Source organism: Bubalus bubalis, chromosome 17 (genome assembly GCF_019923935.1).
Source record: "Bubalus bubalis isolate 160015118507 breed Murrah chromosome 17, NDDB_SH_1, whole genome shotgun sequence".
NCBI lineage: Eukaryota > Metazoa > Chordata > Mammalia > Artiodactyla > Bovidae > Bubalus > Bubalus bubalis.
In genome coordinates, this window is record NC_059173.1 from 65819443 (window position 1) to 65841098 (window position 21656).

Genomic DNA, 21656 nt, shown 5'->3' on the forward strand with positions numbered 1-21656 from the left:
CTGGGATGGCAACGAGTCAGACACAACTGAGCAGACGTGAACACATGCACAGCCACAGAGGCTTAAATAGGACAGTTTTTCTTAAATAAAGGAGAAGCAGGCAATCAAAAGCTCACAGGATGACTTTATTAACATCGGGAACTGAGAGTCCATGTATTTCTCCGCCCCACTGTTCTCAGCATGTGGCTTCCATCCTCAAGGTGACCTCATGACTCAGGATGGCTGCCGAACCACACACACCCTTGATCCTGGTAGGAGGGGGATAGAAGGGCCTATGGGCAAAAGGATATTCTGTACACTTGAGTCCCCTTTAGAGAATTTTCCTAGAAACCCCACTCAACAACTTCTACTTGCATCTCCTTAGCAGGCTGGGGGAAGCAGTTTCATAGGTGGGTACTCTGCCACAGTCCGTCATACAGGGTTCCACTGACTAAGGAAGGTGGGAACGAATACTAGGGAGGCAACTAGGAATCTGCACAGAATCCTACTCCATTGCTTTCTAGCTGTGTGACCTGGAGTAGATTATTTGCCCTTCGAGGTAAATAGCCCCTTCAGTTTCTCATCTGCCACAATGAAGGGAAGCATCACACCTATCTCATAGGATTGGTATCAGGACGAAGGGAAAAAACACACTTAAGATGATTAGAATACCACCTGGGGGCCGCACGATAAATATTAACTCTTTTGGTTATCCTACTCCAGGGCTTTTCCAAATTCCTCTCATACTCTAACTTCCTCTCCATTTCCAAAACTGGAAAGGAATTCATATTAGTGCTTGGCACCTGTGGATACACTAGTGTGAAGGAGTTTTAATCATAGGCTACCTCAAGCTGGATATGCATTCCATGTCTTTCTTTTCTAATTATGAAAGTGTGTGCCAGACATCAAGACACATGAGATTTTCTGGACAGAACTAGGGTGGAGGAATTGAGCTCACATTCCCCAAAAGGCAAGGTCTGAACACAGTCCCAGTGGAGATTTTGGACAGCCCAAAGAAACTAAAAAAGAATATCTTCCGTGCAGAATTCTACAAAACTTATGGAGATAATCTACCCCTGAGGAGGTGAAACAAAACTCTCACTCTAAGTGTGGCCTGCTTAGTGACTTCCTTTAGGTCCTGTGGTGTGAATGCAGGGGGTAGTGACCCTGGGGTAGAGAAACCTGACAGACACTCCCTCAGGTAGGTGATCAAGGTCAACACCAACAGTAATAAGTGATGTTAATATTATACCCTTAAGTGTGGAGAAAAGGGAACCCTCTTGTACTATCTGTAGGAATGTAGACTGATACAGCCATTATGGAGAACAGTATGGAGGTTGCTTAGAAAAACTAAAAATAGAACTCCCATATGACCCAACAGTCCCATTACTGGGCATATACCCTGAGGAAACCATAAATGAAAAAGACACATATACCCCCAAATGTTCACTGCAGGACTATTTACAATAGCCAGAACATGGAAGCAACCTAGATGTCCCAGGACAGATGAATGGATAAAGAAAATGTGGTGCAAATATACAATGGAATATTACACAACCACAAAAAGGAATGAAACCCGGTCATTTGTAGTGCTGTGGATGGACTTAGAGTCTGTCTGAGAAAAAGAAAAACAAATATCATATATTAATGTGTGTGTATATATATATATATATATATATATATAGTGTCTAGCAAAATGGTATGGATGAACCTATTTGCATGGCAGGGATAGAGATGCAGACACAGAGGACAGACAGTGAGAGGAGGGGAAGGGTGAAAGGGAGAGCAGCACTGGACCTATATAATTACCATCTGTAAAAGATAGCCAGTGAGAAGCTGCTGTACAGCACAGGGAGCGCAGTTTGGTGCTCTGGGATGACCTAGCTGGGTGGGATGGCGGTGGCGGTGGAAGGGAGGGCCAGGAGGGAGGGGATATATGTATACATATAGCCGATTCACTTTGTTGTACCTCAGAAGCTTTCACAACATTGTAAAGCAATTATACTCAAAAAAAAAGAGAAAAACTATACCCTTAATATGTGGTTAATATGGTACTTCATGGGCTTCCCAGGTGACTCAGTGGTAAAAAAAAAAATCCGCCTGTCAATGCAGGAGATGCAAGAGACTCGGGTTTGATCCTTGGTCCAGGAAGATTCCCTGGAGTAGAAAATGGTTAACTCCAGTATTCTTGCCTGGAAAATTCTATGGACAGAGGAGCCTGGTGGGCTACAGTCCATGGGGATGTGGAGTTGGACATGACTGAGCGTGCACGTGTACACACACACATACACACACACACAGTACTTTACCTCTCAAACACCCCAAACTCCAGTCTAAACATGAGAACATCAGATCCCCAAAGAGCGACATTCTACAGAATATCTGACCAGTACTCCTTAACACAGTCAAGGCCATCAAGAACAAGGAAAATCTAAGACACTGTCACAGCCAAGAGGAGCCTGAAGAGACGTGACAACTCCATGTAATAGGACCGTGCAAAGCAAGAATAAATTAGGTAAAAATTAAGGAGATGTTAATAAAGGGGAAATATGGGTGTGGGAGATAGGAACCTTCTGTACTAGCTTCACGATTTTCCTGTAAATCTAAAACTATTTCCTGTAAATCTAAAACTATTCTAAAAAAAAGTTCACTTAAAAAAAGAAACAGCCACTCCTACAGGGTCGGCTGCTCTCACGTCTGGAGGGTGTACTATCTGTTGCCCGTTTTATAAAGTTCTGCTTGCAAAAAAAGAGAAAAAACAATGCTTTATTGCCTGTTCACTGCCCCCCAGCCATGCACCCATCCCCACCCAAAGGCAAGCCTAGAGCCCCTAAAGGTGAGACCTACAGAGGCTGAGGGACAGAACTGACGCTCAACCTCCATTCAAACGCTGGGCCTCCTTCCTTCCCTCCCATCACCCTGCTCTACACTCTGAAGCTGCTAGATATATATTTCCATCTTGTACTTAATGATAACATTTGCATCATACAGTATTATAAATTCCCCCAGAATATACACGAGAATTATAAATTTCCCCAGAACACATCTCACATCTTCCACTGATAAAGCAGAGTACCATCCCTCGATCAGTGAAGTGCCCATCTTGAAAGACAACGCGTAAGCTAGCATGACAGCCCTTCTCCAGGTGAGGCATGTCTTGAGCCTGGCACCTTTGGCTTCTCCTTCATCAGCAAATTACTTCACAAGGAGCCTGGAGAAACACCCCTAGATGTGAACCTGTACACTGGCACGCTTCTGTAAACCAAGTCAGAAGTTCTTTTTCTGCTCGTGTCCTAGAATCGCAAAATGTAAAGTTGGAAGCCTCACTCATCCTTTCAATTAATAAGGCAAAAACTCAGCCCCAGAAAGATGCTGTAAGTTGCTGGAGGCTAAAGCTAATTAAGTACCACTGAACGCAGGGCTTCCCAGGTGGCACTAGTTGTAAAGAACCCGCCTGTCAATGCAGGAGATGTGAGAGACGTGGGATCGATCCCTGGGTCGGGAAGATCCCCTGGAGGAGGGCATGGCAACACACTCCAGTATTCTTGTCTGGAGAAGCCCAAGGACAGAAGAACCTGGTGGACTACAGTCTATGGGGTCGTAAAAAGTCAAACACGACTAAAACAACTTAGCACACACACACCAATGAATGTAAAGGTCAAACATTCTGAGGGGAGACAGAGTTGCCCCCAGAACGTAACATGCCAGTGAAGTTATAGAAGCCTTGGATGAACAGTGGCAAAGATTAAAAAAAAAAGAATGAAGGAATGCACCCTGGTTAAAAATAGGATGTGCAGTCATCGACTTCCCTTTGATTTGTTGAAATCATTTTGAACACGATGATTATGTCACAAGAAAGAGCTTTTCTTTTGTGAAGAAGAAAAGGTATTAATAAAAATCACGACAAGCCACATTAAAATAGCTTGTATGGTGCAAGGAATGTCAAATCAAGAACTAGGCTCTATCTTTGATGGTCTTGTAAGATTGGGATATTTCAAAAAGATACATGAATTCCAAAGCAAAGCAAATACATTTGATTAGAAATGGTGAAGATGCAGTTTTACCTCCTTTTTCTTTGCCAACCTGAAACTGCACAACTATTCCTAAATGAAGAAAAAATACAGACTCAATAAAGTGTTAGATATTTTAACAATAACAAAATTATACATAAACACTAACAACATTATAGGCAGTATTTATTATGGGGCCTAGCTGTGTTCTCAAGGTATTACATGTACTAATTCACTTAATCCTCAAACCCTATGCAATAGGTTTTATTAACATTCCCATTTCACAAGTAAAGAATGGACACACACAGACAGGTCAGGTAACCTGTTCAGGGTCACACAATAAGAGGCTGAGTCAAGAAATAAACCAAGATAGTCTGATTCTCTTATGCTAACCTCCATTTCATAGTTATCATGAACTACTTGATCTTCTTACTTATTTCTTTAAAGTATATTAGTCTTACTTTCCCTAATTCTATGACATGTCCTTTAAAAGGAGGGAGCCTATTTTATATATTTCTTTGTATTCCCTGTATTTTCTACACATTTTGCATACATTTTGTTGACAGGATAACTAGTAGATCTTCTTAAAGAACTTGGTGAGTAGAGACTTTTTAAATAGCATGTCCATATATCCATAGTTTCTGTGAGATTTATAATAACCTTCTCAAAATAAATCAGATAACTCTGGAAATCTAATAACAAAAACTGTAAGCTAGTGGCCCAGAAGAATTCATGTAGTTTTCAAAACGATACAACTTATTAGGCAGAGCCGTACACTCTGGGCCGTATGACCTGACACGTTGTATGAATCAAATAAACAACGGTTCATGACCTGAAACACCCAATAGAGTAACTGAGGTGCAGCTATATATCTAGCTATGTTCTTTTTAAAAGTTTTTTTTTTTTTTTAACACTTCTGAATCTCAATTTACTCGTCTTTAAAATGGGAATAATAAAAATGTACCCTCTTCCTTCTGAGGTTGTTGTAACAATCAAGTTCCATGAGGCTGTGGAAGTCCTTCCTAAGTAGAAAAGCACCAGGTAAATGTAAAAAGTTTTTCTAAAATATAACAAGCTAGATGCAGGTATAAACATGTGCAGCATTCAAAGCAACTGACTTTTATTAGTAGCCAGCAGGATAGCTCGGAAAAACACAGATTTTCAGGTCAAAAAGACCTGGATTCAAGTCCCCGTCCTGCCATTTATAGCTTGAGGGATCTTGGGCAAGTCACTTAAATATTTTTAAATATTTCTGAGCCTCAATCTTTTCAATTATAAAATGGAGAAAATAACACCTCCCACACAGGAGACAACATGTAAGAAGCAGTTCACAGAGAACACAACGAAGTTTAATTGTGACCTCATATTAAAAATATCAGTTATTCTACTCAGAACACATGGGAGAAATTATATCTGTCCTTCCAGAGTTCACCATAATCACATCAAACAGAGTAAATTTATTTAATACTTATTAAACCCTATCAAATGCCAGCAGTAAAGAATCCTCCTCAATCCCAAGGTCAGGAAGACCCCCTGGAGGAGGAAATGGCAATCCACTCCAGTATTCCTGCCTGGGAAATCCTATGGACAGAGGAGCTGGCCAGCTACAGTCCACAGGGTCACAAAGAGTTGGACACAACTGAGCACACAAAATTAAATGCCTACCACTCCTCGGAATTTTGTACTCCCTGCCCTTTGGAGCGACTTCGCTTTCACTTTTCACTTTCATGCATTGGAGAAGGAAATGGCAACCCACTCCAGTGTTCTTGCCTGGAACACTCCCAGGGACGGGGGAGCCTAGTGGGCTGCCGTCTATGGGGTCGCACAGAGTCGGACACAAGTGAAGCGACTTAGCAGCAGCAGCAGCAGCCGCCCTTTGGAGAAACAATATAAAAATGCTGTCAGGTCACTCAGAGTTCTCAGACCCATTTGAGATTCTGAAGAAAGCTATGGCATCTCTCCCCAAAGAAAGCTACAAAACTTTTAGTAGACAAAACAGAAGATATAGAATATATCTTCATGACCTTGGGGTAGAGAAAGCATTCTTAACAAAGGAGGGCAGCAAGGAGAGGAGGGACACTTAACTATAAAGAAAAAGATTCATAAATCTACCTACACTAAAATTATGAATTTCTACATCAAAAGAAACCATGAACAAAAATTTTTTACATAGAGTGGAAGCACAATCTGCAACACACGCAACCAATGGAAGCTGAGATTCCTGTGCAAGTAAAAAACTCCAGCAAATCAATAAAAAATAATAAGCAAAAATGTGACATATGAATGCAAAGAAAAACTACAGCTACATGTAACAATATGGATACATCTTACAAACTTAACATGGAATGAAGAAAGCATGACACTAAAGAATATACACAGGATGATTTCACTCATGTGAAGTTGTCAAATAACGAACTAAATCATACTTAGTAAGGCAAAACTAAATAATATTGAATAGGGATGCACATATATATGCATATGCTCATATGCATGCATACACGTATAGGTAAAACTGCACAGGAAGAGGGAAAAAAGTGGTTCCCTCAAGGGGAAGGAAGACGTCATGACTAGGAGAGATCAAAGTTTGCTTTGGGAAATGATAATACTTGGGCACAGGCTATGGGAGTCTTTATGATTTACAGGTTTTATATTTACAGGTTCTCCTGAATATACATTGCAAAGTTAAAAAAAAAAAAAAAGCACTTCCACAACCACACCTATATAGTTAGCAGGGAGAGAAGGAATTCACAGACTCCCTCAAGTCCATACACCCTAAGTTTATGGTGTCAAGCTCTGTGAGATCAAAGAAAAATGGAAAAATCCTTAGATTGTGAGGTGGTAGAGGAAGGAGAGATGGGATGAGAACAGGAAAGATCGAAGAGTAGAAAGAGGAAGCGGGAGGCTCTCCTGGCTGCCCAGTGGTTGAGACTTCACCTTCCAACGCAGGGTGTATGGGTTAGACCCCTGGTCAGGGGGCTAAGACCCCACACGGTTCACAGCCCCAAACCCAAAACGTAAAACAGAAGCAATATTTTAACAAATTCAATGAAGACTTTAAAAACGGCTCACCTTAAGGGGGGGTGGGGGGAGAAGCATGAAGCCTCTAGGTCAGTTCCTACTCTCTCCCTTGGAGAAAGAACACCGGCACAAACGTAACTAACAAATGCCCAAGCTTGGTAAGGAATGCAAGGGAGTCTGAAAAACACACGGGAAACTAACGAGGAGCAAGAGGAGCACAGCTTGCAAAGAAATGTAAACTATTAAATCATGTGTCTCCAAAGAAAGAAGCCTGCTAAAATAGCCAGTTTAACCCTCTGGCCACTCCATAATATCTCTGTTCCTCACCCCTGAACCCAAGCAGGGTATATAAAATGTTAGAAACTGTGAACACCAATTTCTGGGTGAAAAAGAACACCATGTCACCTCACAGCAACAGATTATCACAGAACCTAGAAAAGCTCCTGGTAGCCTTGGGAAATTAAAGAACTGGCAAAAACAAGTTACAAAATGCCATTCCCACCAGCCTTGGAATAAACACATACACTGCAACTACATGATAAACATATATCTGTATCATATCTAGTATGACCTCAGTATGGCTCTTCACAGAACATATGTGAAGCTTTTTGCTGAAGATAAGAGGAGTCCAAGGAATGCTTAAATCAGTGGAAAACAGAAATATCTCTGAAGTTTTTCATTGTATTCTCCCATCAATTATTTACTCATATCCAGCAATCACCCAGTATTTCATTAGATCTGGGTTTATACTAAACAAAACTATCAAGACGTTATCTTCCAAACGGTTGGTGTTTGTGTGGTTAGTCAAATGCCTTATTTTGATGGAAGAATAATGGGCAAAAGGAATGATTTTTTTAATTAATTAAAAAATTAATAATTTTAAAAAATTTTTAAATGCTTTTGTAATTATTAACATGTACTAATCATTAATAACATGCAGTGATTTACATTGTACAAAACATACTTTTCTAATTTTTCTCATATCAATTCATTGTTCATTTACTGCCTACAGTTTCTAGTCCTCAAATCTTATTGACATTAATAATCCCCACTAAGTATCAAATATTTAGACGGTAACACTCATTGCTAGAAAGAAGTCCAGAGCAAAGAATCTAGATTTCCTCAAAAAAACTTCCAAAAGGAAAAATGGAATTTGACATTTGGACTACATGAGAAGACTCATCTTCCAAAAGGAATGATTTTTAAGGGTTCAAGATCCTACCAGGAGCATCAAATCAACTATTTCTTCACATTCCACTCAAACTCTTTCCTTTCATCCCATTTTCTAGCCTCCATTTGTTCCCCAGAAACTCAGGATCTTCTTTCAATTCTCCAACTTTCCTTGAGGTTAAGGGAGACATATAGAAAAGTTTCTCCATGGTTTACTGGAATGCTCAGTGTATTCCACTTTCTAAAGAGGCCTTAATGAATGTGCACATCTGAATCTTTCTCACGCCTATATCTCCCTTTTATTGTCATCTCTTCCCTCTTGTTTTCAGATAACTGGCTTATCCAGTTGGAACCAAAGACCAAAGAATTTCCTCTCCATTATGTTTAAGTGAAAAGCTCCCCCGGAAAGTGAAGGGGTGTGGGTGTGCACTTACTCACTCTTGCACTTCTGCGTCAAACTATTGATCCGTGCCGCCTTTGTGCACCCAAAAACAAGATCACAAAAGTAGTTATATACCAGAAATGATTCTCGGTCCAAATGCATCACCTTTTGGAATGCTATATTCTGGACTGGGGAGAGGGGGCAGGAGGGAGACGGGGCGGGAAGGAGGAGGGGCGAGGCGGAGGTGGTGTCACCAAGTCACTCTAAAGCAAGTCCTATAGAAACTAGGTGCACTTGGGCGACTGGGGGTTGGGAGGGCAGGCCCAGGTCCGAAGTTCAACAGGCACCGAAACCCAAACCCGACTGGACTATTAGCACGTGCTTAGACTCGGTTGCGACAGCCTGGCAAACCTATCGGGAGGGGGCATTCTTCACCGGCCTCTGACTCATCCAGAGATAAGGAAGCCACAAGTTCCAAGCCAGCAGCTCCTGGATTTAGTCTGCACGGAAAATATGTAGTTTCGGCTCCAGGGCCCCTAACAGGTAGAGATAAGCTTGAATTTCCTGGGGCTCGGCCCCAAAGTGAGGATGGGAATTGAAGGAAAGCCACTCTCCCTCCGGCTCGCCTCCGAGAGTTGGGTGCGGATCCCCTCCGGGCGGGCGAGGGAGCCGCCGGTGTCCGGAGCAGGGCGTGCGCGGCCCCGGGTCCCCGGCGCCCCCGTCCCTCCCCTCCGCTGCCCGAGCCCCTCACCTGCGGCCGGGTGGCCGGAGAGCACGCGGCCCCGGGCGCGGCGCGGGCCCCCGAGCTCGCGGCGCTCGCGCAGCTCGTCGTCCTCGTCCTCCCGCCGCCGGCCCTCAGCCATGGACTAGCCGCGCGGGCCCGCGCGCCGGCCGCCAGCCCCCGGCGCCCCGCGCCCGCAGCCTCGGGCCTGGGAGGCGCCCCCGGGGAGCGGCGGCGTCGGAAGCGGCTGCTTCGTCGGCTCCACCTGCAGCCCGCGGGGGTGCGGCCGGGCGCGGGCCGAGCCGGCTTCCCCGCCTCCTCGCGCGCCCCGGCGGCCTCCTCCTCCGGGCTCCGGCTCTCCCGCTCCCTTCCCCGCCCCGCGGATCGGAGCCGGGATCGGGCGGGGTCTGGCGGGGCCTCGCCTCCTCGGGGAGGGGTTACCGGCCGCCGAGCCGCCCCGCCGCCGCACACGCTGGGAGCACCCGCACCACCCAAACAGACCGGTATAAAATAAACAAACGGGATAGGAAAGGGGGAAAGAGGAGGTGGCCTGGCTTCTTCCTGCCCTTTCACAATATTCCGGTGTCAACAGGAAACCCATTTGCTTGACAGTTAAACAAAAGGAGGAGGAGGAACCTGCCCAGAGTTGAGTTGGAGAGATGGGCCAGCTGGAGCATGTGAACTTAGAAACGAACTTGGTTGGGAGTTTCTTGGCACCTCTGCATTGCACCGGTTTTTTCCTTTCCCTCTCTTCTCGCCCTTTTAAATCCAACCTCTGGGCAGAGCATACAGGATTTTTAACGCTATGAAGCCAGTCTGCTGCTGGTAAGTTGCTTCAGTCGTGTCTGACTCTGTGCGACCCCATAGACGGCAGCCCACCAGGCTCCCCCGTCCCTGGGATTCTCCAGGCAAGAACACTACAGTGGGTTGCCATTTCCTTCTCCAATGCATAAAAGTGAAAGTGAAGTCGCTCAGTCGTATCCGACTCCTAGCGACCCCATGGACTGCAGCCCACCAGGCTCCTCCGTCCATGGGATTTTCCAGGCAAGAGTACTGGAGTTGGGTGCCATCGCCTTCTCTGGTGAAGCCAGTCTATATGATACTATATGGTGGATACATGTCAGTACACATTTGTCCAATCCCGCAGAATGCACAACAGGGAGAGTGAACTGTAACGTAAACCACAGACCTTAAGTGATTATGATTATGATGTGTCGGTGTGAACGCTGAAGAACTGATACTTTTGAACTGTGGTGTTGGAGAAGACTCTTGAGAGTCCCTTGGGCTGCAAGGAGATCAAAACAGTCAATCCTAAAGGAAATCAATCCTGAATATTCCTTAGAAGGATTGATGCTGAAGCTGAAGCTCCAGTGATTTGGCCAGCTGATGCGAAGAACCGGATCAGGTTCTTCATTAGATCTCATTAGAAAAGACCCTGATGCTGGGAAAGATTGAAGGCGGGAGGACAAGGGGACGACAGAGGATGAGATGGTTGGATGGCATCACAGACTCAAGGGACGTGAGTTTGAGCAAGCTCTGGGTGAAGGTGAAGGACCAGGAAGCCTGGCATGCTGCAGTCCATGAGGTAACCGAGTGACAGGACTCAGGGACCGAACAACAATGTAAATTCATCAGTTGTAACAAATGTACCACTCTGTGGAGACTGTTGATAATGGGGGAGGCTGTGCATGTGAAGGGGCAGAGAGATATGGAAAATCTCAATCTTCAGCTCAAAATATATAAACTGCTCCAAAATATATAAAGTCTAATAAGCAACTTTTTTTTCGATAGAGTTGCCCTGTATTCTAGGTAACTTAGGATTAGGAAGTGGCCACCATCTTTAGAAGAAGATGTATTTAAGAGCCTGGTACCTGATTATTTGCAGAGAGGCAATGTGGTGAAGTGACAGAGCAGTGACCGAAGAGTCAGAAACTGTCATTTGAAGCACTTCGATAAAGCTGAAAAGAAGGGGGTAAGAAAGTTAATTATGTGTATCCATATAGAACACATCTGAGATTCATACTTGCACATACATACTTTGGCACACAAAGAGGCAGATTCAGAAATCTCAGAAAAAGATATCCAAGCAGCAGAGACACTGTCTGGACAGGACTCCGTGGGACACTCCCCAGTAGAATGAACACGCCTTTATCTTCAACCTCTCGCTCTATTTTTGAAAGCTTGTGAGGTCTCCTAAGGTTCAGCGTGGGAGAAAAAGACAGGGAGAAAAGGGTCACTGAAAATAGAATTGCTGGCCATACCAGAGCACTCTTTGCCTTTTTAATAGTGATTGTTGCTTCCAGAAAAAAGTCTTTCTGCTTTCAGGCAGGCTAGAACTACAGTCAATTATCTGGAATTGAGGTCAAATTCACAAGTGAAATTTTATTACTGCATTAGCAGTTAAATAGGCTTCCCAGGTGGCTCAGTGGTAAAGAATCCATCTGCCAATACAGGAGACCTAAGAGACACAGGTTCGATCCCTGGGTTGGGAAGGTCCCCTGGAGGAGGAAATGGCAACTCACTCTAGTACTTTTGCCTGAAAAATCCCGTGGTCAGAGGAGCCTGGCAGACTACAGTCCATGGGGTCGCAAAGAGTCAAACACAACTTAGCAACTGAGCACGGGTTAAATAAGTAGACATCTGGACAACTTGAAGTTAAACTAGAAGAAAAAAAAATGATTCTAGACCTTGAGGGTTGTTTTCAGTGTTTAGAGTCACTTCAAGTGAAAATATATTTGTCACTTACCTTAGAGAATAAGGAGTCATTTGGAAGTCCCTGCCTTGACCGGCAATGCGGGAGACCCAGGTTCAATCCCTGGGTCAGGAAGATCCCCTGGAGAAGGAAATGGCAACCCACTCCAGTATTCTTGCCTGGGAAATTCCATGGACAGAAGAGCCTGGTGGGCTGCAGTCCCTGAAGTCACAGAGTCGGACACGACTGAGTGAGTAACGCTGGTGATGACCTTGGTGACACCACAACTTCTCAACTTGTTGGGGTCTCCACGATTCAGAGTTATAGTTTGAGAAGAGCTGAAAGTGTTCTGAACGTCTCATTCGATCAGAGCTTCAGGAACCTATGCCCTTCTTTTCAGGTGTAGGCTCAAGCACATTTTCCATTCAACAAACATCTATGTAATTATTGTATGACAAACATCGCACCAAGTGCTGTGGGGAAATTCAAAAGAAGGAAAGAAATATTTACTCTGGGGCTCTATGGCTTATATAGGTTTTCTCATCTTCAATGAACAAAACATAGTTCCTGTCCTCCAATCATAGGAGGACAGATCCAGTTTACACAAAACAAGGCAAAATTTGGTAAATTCTATCATAAAGATATAACCTTAGACAAAGTACCAAGATAATTCAATAGAGAAAGAATTGTCTTTGCCATAGAAAAAATTTGAACCCCTACTTTATGCCATATAAAAAATTAACTCAAAATGGATCCTAGATCTAAATGTAAGAACTAGAATTATAAAGTTCTTCAAAGAAAACTTCAGAGAAAATTAAATTTAAAAAATTTAATCCTTAAAGAGGATTAAACTATTATGACATTGTGTTAAGCAATGGTTTCTTAGAGTGTTGCTTATACCAAAATATACAAGAGAAACTGAAAAAATAAATCGGACCTTACCAAAATAAAAAACTTTTCTGCTTCAGAGGATATCATCAAGAAAGTAAAAAACAACTCTCAGAATGAGAGAAAATATTTGTAAATCACATATCTGGTAAGGGACTTATATTCTGAATATATAAAGAACTTAAAAAATAAGATACAATTAGCCCAGTTTTTAAAAGGACATTCTCCAAAGAAGAGATACAGATGACATATATGAAAATGAAAAAAAATTCAACCTTATTAGTCATTGCTGTTACTGCTTAGGGACAAGTAAATTAAAATCTCAATGAGATGTCTTTTAACACATACCAGCATGACTAAGATAAAAAGGCTAGGCAATAAAAGATGTTAAAAAGATATGGAGAAATTTCAATCCTCATACATGTCTGGTAGGAACATAAAATGGCAGTCCTCAAAAAGTTAAACATAGAGTAACCATATAACATAGCAATTCTACTCATAGCCATATACTCTGGAGAAATGAAAACATGTACATCTAAAAACTTGTATCTGAATGCCCCATAGTGGCATTATTTATAATAGGCAACATCACTACAAACAAAGCTAGTGGAGGTGATGGAATTCCAGTTGAGCTATTTCAAATCCTAAAAGATGATGCTGTGAAAATGCTACATTCAATATGCTAACACTTTTGGAAAACTCAGCAGTGACCACAGGACTGGAAAAGGTCAGTTTTCATTCCAATCCCAAAGAAAAGCAATGCCAAAGAATGCTCAAACTACTGCACAATTGCACTCATCTCACACGCTGGTAAAGTAATGCTCAAAATTCTCCAAGCCAGGCTTCAGCAATACGTGAACCATGAACTTCCAGATGTTCAAACTGGTTCTAGAAAAAGCAGAGATCAAATTGCCAACATCTGTTGGATCATCGAAAAAGTGAGAGAGTTCCAGAATAATGTCTACTTCTGCTTTATTGACTATGCCAAAGCCTTTGACTGTGTGGATCACAATAAACTGTGGAAAATTCTGAAAGAGATGGGAATACCAGACCACCTGACCTGCCTCTTGAGAAACCTGTATGCAGGTCAGGAAGCAACAGTTAGAACTGGACATGGAACAACAGACTTGTTCCAAATATGGAAAGGTATACGTCAAGGCTGTATATTGTCACCCTGATTATTTAACTTATATGCAGAGTACATCATGCAAAATTCTGGGAGGGATGAAGCACAAGCTGGAATCAAAATTGCCAGGAGAAATATCAATAACTTCAGATATGCAGATGATACCACCCTTATGGCAGAAAGCGAAGAACTAAAGAGCCTCTTGATGAAAGTGAAAGAAGAGAGTGAAAAAGTTGGCTTAAAACTCAACGTTCAGAAAACTAAGATCACGGTCCCATCACTTCATGGCAAATAGATGGGGAAGCAGTGAAAACAGTGAGAGACTTTATATTTTTGGGCTCCAAAATCACTGCAGATGGTGACTGCAGCCATGAAATTAAAAGATGCTTGCTCCTTGGAAGAAAAGTTATGACAAACCTAGACAGCATATTAAAGAACAGAGACATTACTTTGCCAGCAAAGTTCCATCTTGTCAAAGCTATGGTTTTTTCAATAGTCATGTGTGGATGTGAGAGTTGGACTATGAAGAAAGCTGAGCGCCAAAGAATTGATGCTTTTGAACTGTGGTGTTGGAGAAGACTCTTGAGAGTCCCTTGGACTGCAAGGAGATCCAACCAGTCCATCCTAAAGGGAATCAGTCCTGAATATTCATTGGAAGGACTGATGCTGAAGCTAAAACCCCAACACTTTGGCCACCTGATGTGAAGAATTGACTCATTTGAAAAGACCCTGATGCTGAGAAAGATTGAAGGCAGGAGGAAAAGGGGACAATAGAGGATGAGATGGTAGGATGGCATCACTGACACAATGGCCATGAGCTTAAGTAAACTCTGCGGGTTGGGGTGATGGACAGGGAGGCCTGGTGTGCTGCAGTCCATGGGGTCTCAAAGCAACTGAGCGACCAAACTGAACTGAACTGAGATATAACAAAATACTCATCAATTGGTGAACAGATATTCAAAATGTGGCATATCCATTCAATGGAATATTATTTAGACATAAAAATGAATGAAGTACTGGTATATGCTACAACATAGATGTATCTTGAAAACACTACACTAAGTAAAAAAAGCTAGAGACATGGCTTCCATGGTGATCCAGTGGCTAAGAGTCTACCTGCCAATGAAGGGGACAGGAGTTTGATCCCTGGTCCAGGCAGATTCCACATGCTGTGGGTCAGCTGAGCCTGTGCACCACGACTACTGAAGCCCCATGCCCTAGAGCCCATGTTATGCGACGAGAGAACCCATCACAGTGAGAAGTCTGCGCACTGTAGCCAGAGCCCCTTCTCACTGCAACCAGAGAAGGCCCACATGCAGCAACAAAGATACAACACAGCCAGAATAAATAAGTTAATTAATTGAAAAGAAGAAAAAGCTAGAGACAAAAGACTGCTCTGATGTATGACCTATTTATTTGAAATGTCCAGGATAGGTTAATCCCTGGGGACAGGGAGGAGCCTAGGGATTGTCAGGGGTGGAGGAGAATGAGCGGTCACACTCACTAGGTATGGTATTTCTCTCTGAGATGATGAAAATATACAATCAGAGAGTGGCGATGGTTGCACAACTCCCAATATACTCCAAGATGACTTTTAGGGTATGTAATTATATTTCAGTAAAGCTGTTATTTTATTAAGAAAACTATAATCCATTCACTGTAAAAGCAAGGAAACAAGAAGCAGGAGCAGACTAGACTCTGAAAATCATATTGAACTACAGAAACCAGATAGGAGTTACAGGTAATAACTGTTTAATCATATGAAAGAAAAAGAAAGGTGTGGCCAACTGGAAACAAATTAACCATGTCAAAACACCCTACCTACCCTAGTGACACAGCAAAAGCCAAATTAATAGAAGGAAAATGTTAATGAAAATCCACAGCTAAGAATAGAACAAGATTTGCCCTTAAAGCTTTAACGTATTAAGAAAAAAATTTGTAAGCAATATTGAAAAACAGCCTCCATTACAAAGAAAAAGTGTTATTTGCTTCTCACTTTGGATTTAGAGCCTGAAACAAAATGGTATGAGAATAGAACACTACAAAAATTAAGAATATACTACGTAAATACCTGGGCTTCCCAGGTGGCACTAGCGATGAGGAACCCACCTGCCAATGCAGGAGACTTAGGAGACATGGGTTTTGATCCCCTGGAGGAGGACATGGCAACCCACTCCAGTAGTCTTGCCTGGAGAATCCCATGGACAGAGGAGCCACAGGGTCACAAAGAGTCAGACACGACTGAAGCGACTTAGCACACATTTAAAGACATACCCAGTACAATGCTTGGCACGATAGATGTTTGTTTAATGACTGAGTTAATATAGTGAATATAGTTCCTTTTTTTTCCTGCTGAATCATCAGAAGATATGAGTCTCAAGTTCTTCAACTTAAATAAAAAGTAAGTACCTGGAATTAAAAATTTACACCTCAAGATGTCAAAATAGAAAAAGCAAGGATGGGCAAGGGTATGCAGTGGATTTTAAAAGTATAAGATCTTCATAGTTTTTTTTCTTAAAATATCTGAACCAAATACGAAAGAATTTTATGATTTGTTAAAGTAGGATGGTGGCTTCATGAATGTTTAACATATTATTCTCCATATTGTCCATGTACTTTTAAATCTTCATTATTTTTTAGAAAACAGAAAAGATCGATGAAACTAAAAGCTGGTTCTATAAAAAGCTAATATTGACAAACCTTTAGTCAGACTCATCAGGAAAAAGTTGGAGAGGGCTCAAATCAATAAAATCAGAAATGAATAAAGAAGTTAAAACCAACACCACAGAAATACAAAGGACCATGGTGGTTATAAGTCACTTCAGTCATGTCCAACTGTTTGCAACCCTGTGGACTGTAGCCCTGTAGCCTGACAGGTTCCTCTGTCCGTGGGATTCTCCAGGCAAGAAGAACTTTCTCAACCCAGGGATCAATCCCGAATCTCTTATGTCTCCTGCATTGGCAGGCAGGTTCTTTACCACTGGCACCACCTGGAAAGCCGATAAAGGACCATAAATGACTACTAAGAGTAACTATGGGCTTCTCAGATGGTGCTAAAGAAACTGCCTGCCAATGCAGGAGACGTAAGAGACGGGGGATTAGTCCCTGGGTCAGGAGGTCCCCCTGGAGGAGGGCACGGCAACACACTTCAGAGAATCCCACGGACAGAGGAGCCTGGCAGGCTACAGCCCATAGGGTTGCAAAGAGTCAGACAAAACTTAACCGACTTAGCATGCTTGCAGGAGCAACTATATACCAACAAAGTGGACAACCTAAAAGAAATGGACAAATTCTTAGAAAGGTACAATCTCCCAAGACTGAACCAGAAAGAAATAGAAGATATGAACAGACAAATTACAAATACTAAAATTGAATCTGTGATTTAAAAACTCCCTACAAGCAAAAGTCCAGGACCACGTGGCTTCACAGATGAATTCTATCAAACATTTAGAGATGAGTTAACACCTATCCTTCCAAAAAAATGACAGAGGGAGAAACACTTCTGAACTCATTCTATGAGGCCAGCATCACCCTGAAATCAAAACCAGATAAAGATATCACTAATCTCGAGAATATACAAGCAACTCCTACAGCTCAACTCCAGAAAAATAAATGACCCAATCAAAAAATGGGCCAAAGAACTAAATAGACATTTCTCCAAAGAAGACATACAGATGGCTAACAAACACATGAAAAGATGCTCAACATCACTCATTATCAGAGAAATGCAAATCAAAACCACTATGAGGTACCATTTCACACCAGTCAGAATGGCTGCGATCCAAAAGTCTACAAGTAATAAATGCTGGAGAGGGTGTGGAGAAAAGGGAACCCTCTTACACTGTTGGTGGGAATGCAAACTAGTACAGCCACTATGGAGAACAGTGTGGAGATTCCTTAAAAAACTGGAAATAGACATGCCTTATGATCCAGCAATCCCACTGCTGGGCATACACACTGAGAAAACCAGAAGGGAAAGAGACACGAGTACCCCAATGTTCATCGCAGCACTGTTTATAATAGCCAGGACATGGAAGCAACCTAGATGTCCATCAGCAGATGAATGGATAAGAAAGCTGTGGTACATATACACAATGGAGTATTATTCAGCCATTAAAAAGAATACATTTGAATCAGTTCTAATGAGGTGGATGAAACTGGAGCCTATTATACAGAGTGAAGTAAGCCAGAAAGAAAAACACCAATACAGTATACTAACGCATATATATGGAATTTAGAAAGATGGTAACAATAACCCTGTGTACGAGACAGCAAAAGAGACACTGATGTATAGAACAGTCTTATGGACTCTGTGGGAGAGGGAGAGGGTGGGAAGATTTGGGAGAATGGCATTGAAACATGTAAAATATCATGTATGAAATGAGTTGCCAGTCCAGGTTCGATGCACGATACTGGATGCTTGGGGCTGGTGCACTGGGACGACCTAGAGGGATGGAATGGGGAGGGAGGAGGGAGGAGGGTTCAGGATGGGGAACACATGTATACCTGTGGCGGATTCATTTTGATATTTGGCAAATCTAAAACAGTTATGTTAAGTTTAAAAATAAAATAAAATTTAAAAAAATTAAAAAAAAAAAAAAAAGAAAATTAAAGACCAATATCACTGATGAACATAGATGCAAAAATCCTTAACAAAATACTAGCAAACTGAATCCAACAATATTTTAAAAGGATTATATACCATGAACAAGTGGGGTTTATCCCAGGGACACAAGGATTTTTTAGTATCCACAAATCAGTCAGTGTGATTTTATTGTTGTTCAGTCACTGAGTTGTGTCTGACTCTTTGCGACCCCATAGACTGCAGCACACCAGGCTTCCCTGTCCTTCACCATCTCCCGGAGTTTGCTTAAACTCATGTCCGTTGAGTAGATGATGCCATCCAACCATCTCATCCTCTGTCAACCCCTTCTCCTCCTGCCCTCATCCTTTCCCAATATCAGGATATTTTCCAATGAGTTGACTTTTTGCATCAGGTAGACAAAATATTGAAGTTTCAACTTCAGCATCAGTCCTTCCATTGAATATTCAGGGTAGATTTCCTTTAGGATTGACTGGTTTGATCTCCTTGCTGTTCAAGGGACTCTCAAGAGTTTCCTCCATCACTACAGTTCGAAAGCATCAGTTCTTCTTTATGGTCCAGCTCTCACATCTGTACATGACTACTAGAAAAACCATAGCTTTGACTATACAGACCTTTGTTGGCCAAGTGGAACATCACACTTGTGAAAGGAATAGGAGAGACAGAAATATTGGTCAGCGGGATGTTGTACCACAGTGCTGACCTGACAAAGCCTCTGCTGGTCCACTGGAGTAATCTGGTAGGCCCTCGAATCACCACCCCCTTGCTCTGTCGTTGGCCTGTGCTGCTTGAAGGCCGGCAGGTGCTGAAGGAACTGCTAACTAGAGACTGCTGGTTTACCACACTCTTTCTTCCCAGGCAGCAAGTGTCCTTGAAGGGGGTGGCACAGCTCTGTGTCAGCCGTGTCAGTCCTCGCACCCTGCAAATCCACTCCATTGTACCCGTCCAGCTCAGGTCACCCTCCTCCTCTGCAGGGGGCCTCAGACGCCCACTAGTACTCATAGTCTCCCTTCTGCATCATCCATTCTAAATCCCTCTTGCCCCCAGCTACCAACTCCGCTGGTCTCGCCGGCTTACCTGGTGCTATGACCCAAACTTTCATTACCTAGGTATCTTAGCCCCCAGTAATCATATCCTTTTCAGGCTGGAGTTGCTTCACTTGTCTGTTCACAGTTACAATGATCAAAGGAGAATCAGGAACCAAGGAGCATCCAAGTGGGTCATCTGAGCTCCACATATATGCCTCCTGATTCCCCTTCTGGGCAACCAGCCTTATTTCCCACTGTCCACTAGACTTATTATCCCTGCCAAGATGGTCACTTTTCTCACATTCTGGTCCCTGTTCACAAGGCCCTCCAAGTGCCCAGAGAGCAGTCATCATTTACAATTCAAATGGACCCTCGCTGTGTCCTCTGGGGAGAATATGGCCACATTGACAACCGGAACCGCCAACCCTGTAGAGCCCAGAAGCATAACTTAGTAGGTCACGGGGAGTGATGGTCAGTGGGACCACTCCTGCTTCTACTTCTCAATTCCAGATCCATATATTCTTTTGACTGGAGACATAGCACCATAAAAAGAAAGATCTCTGATATAATGTATAATGCATTCTAGAGGATTAAATCTGACCTTCACAAAGTATTGTCTCCAACTTTGCACTTCAGCTATGCCTTCCTTCAGCAAGAATATATACATATATTTATATATTTCATATATATATGAAACTAGAGGTAAGAAGCATAACATATAGTATATAATAGCTTTTTAAAATAAGTACCATTTCATCCATCAAAAACAAATCCATAAAATATATGAGCATAAAACCCAAATCTCTCAAAGTCACATTCACAGAACATGAGATTATTATTAGTCCCTCTCTTCAAATAAAAATGAAGCATATATTGCAAAATCAAGACCAGGGCTCTGTAATAAAATACATGAAAGTGTCAAAAATGAGAGTTCATTTCCTGACAGAAGAACATTTTTATTCAAACTCTTGACACATCTGAAAAAGAAAAATGTCAGGGGTTTATATACAATGACCTAGAGCTTCTCATGTTCTTTGGCCAGGTCAAGCTTTAATCTTTTTCCTTTGCCACTAAGGGTATAGGATCCAAGAAGGAACATAAGAGAGGCAGACTATTTGTTTCTCCCAATGCCTGTTATCCCCTTGAGGCTGGGGGTCAAGAATAAAGACTACATTCTGCAGTGTCCCAGGGCCCTATCATGTCTATGTGGCCTGGTTCTGGCCAATGGGAACCAGTGTGCATGACTTTGAAAAAATATGTTAAAGGGAAGGGACATGCCCTTCTTCACCCTTTGCCTCTGTTGACTAGAATGTAGATGTAATGCCTGGAACTGGACCAGTCATCTTTAACCACAGATATTAAGGGACCAGAAGTCTGGACCTGTAATGATCGTGGAGAAAGCATACCTATCAGATCTCATACATCTAGATTTCATTTATGTCAGAAATAAACTATTTTTTAAGATTTACTTTTTAAAACTTTCTGTTTTATATTGAAGGATAGCTGATTAACAACACCATGGTACTCGCAGATGCACAGCGGAGCGATTCAGCCATACATACACATTTATCCATTCTCAGCTTCTACTTTTTATTTCTTTCCACGTATTATTATTTTTTGGCTGTACTGGGTCTTCATTGTGGTGCATAGTGAAAGTCGTTCAGTCATGGCCAACTCTTTGAGACCCCATAGACTATACAGTTCATGGAATTCTCTAGGCCAGAATAGTGGAGTGTGTAGCCTTTCCCTTCTCCAGGGGATTTTATTGTGGTGCATTGGCTTTGTCTAGTTGCAATGTGTGGGATTAGTTGCCCCAACACATGTGGGATCTTAGTTCTCTGACCAGAGATTGAACCCACTTCCCCTGCATTGGAAGGCAGATTCTTAACCAATGGACCACAAGGGAAGTTCCCTCAACTTCTAGTTTTTAAAGCTCTGATTATTGTAATTCCATTACAAACATGAAAATGTGTCTCAAACAGTCATGAAAGGAGGTAAGAGGGAAGGAAAATATTCTGAACAGAAGAAAGATTCAAAAG

General features: G+C 42.4%; 1 protein-coding gene across 3 annotated transcripts in view; it reads right to left on the reverse strand.

Moving 5' to 3' along the window:
• Nucleotides 1–9566, reverse strand: part of SH3D19 (SH3 domain containing 19) — a 194804-nt gene extending 185238 nt beyond the window's left edge. For all 3 annotated transcript variants that reach the window (XM_025268164.3, XM_044930517.2, XM_025268165.3), the window contains exon 1: nt 9311–9566. In XM_025268164.3, coding sequence (XP_025123949.3) covers nt 9311–9422 — 112 coding nt within the window. In that variant the 5' untranslated portion in view covers nt 9423–9566. The remainder of the gene's footprint in view (nt 1–9310) is intronic.
• Between the last annotated feature and the right edge of the window lie 12090 nt (nt 9567–21656).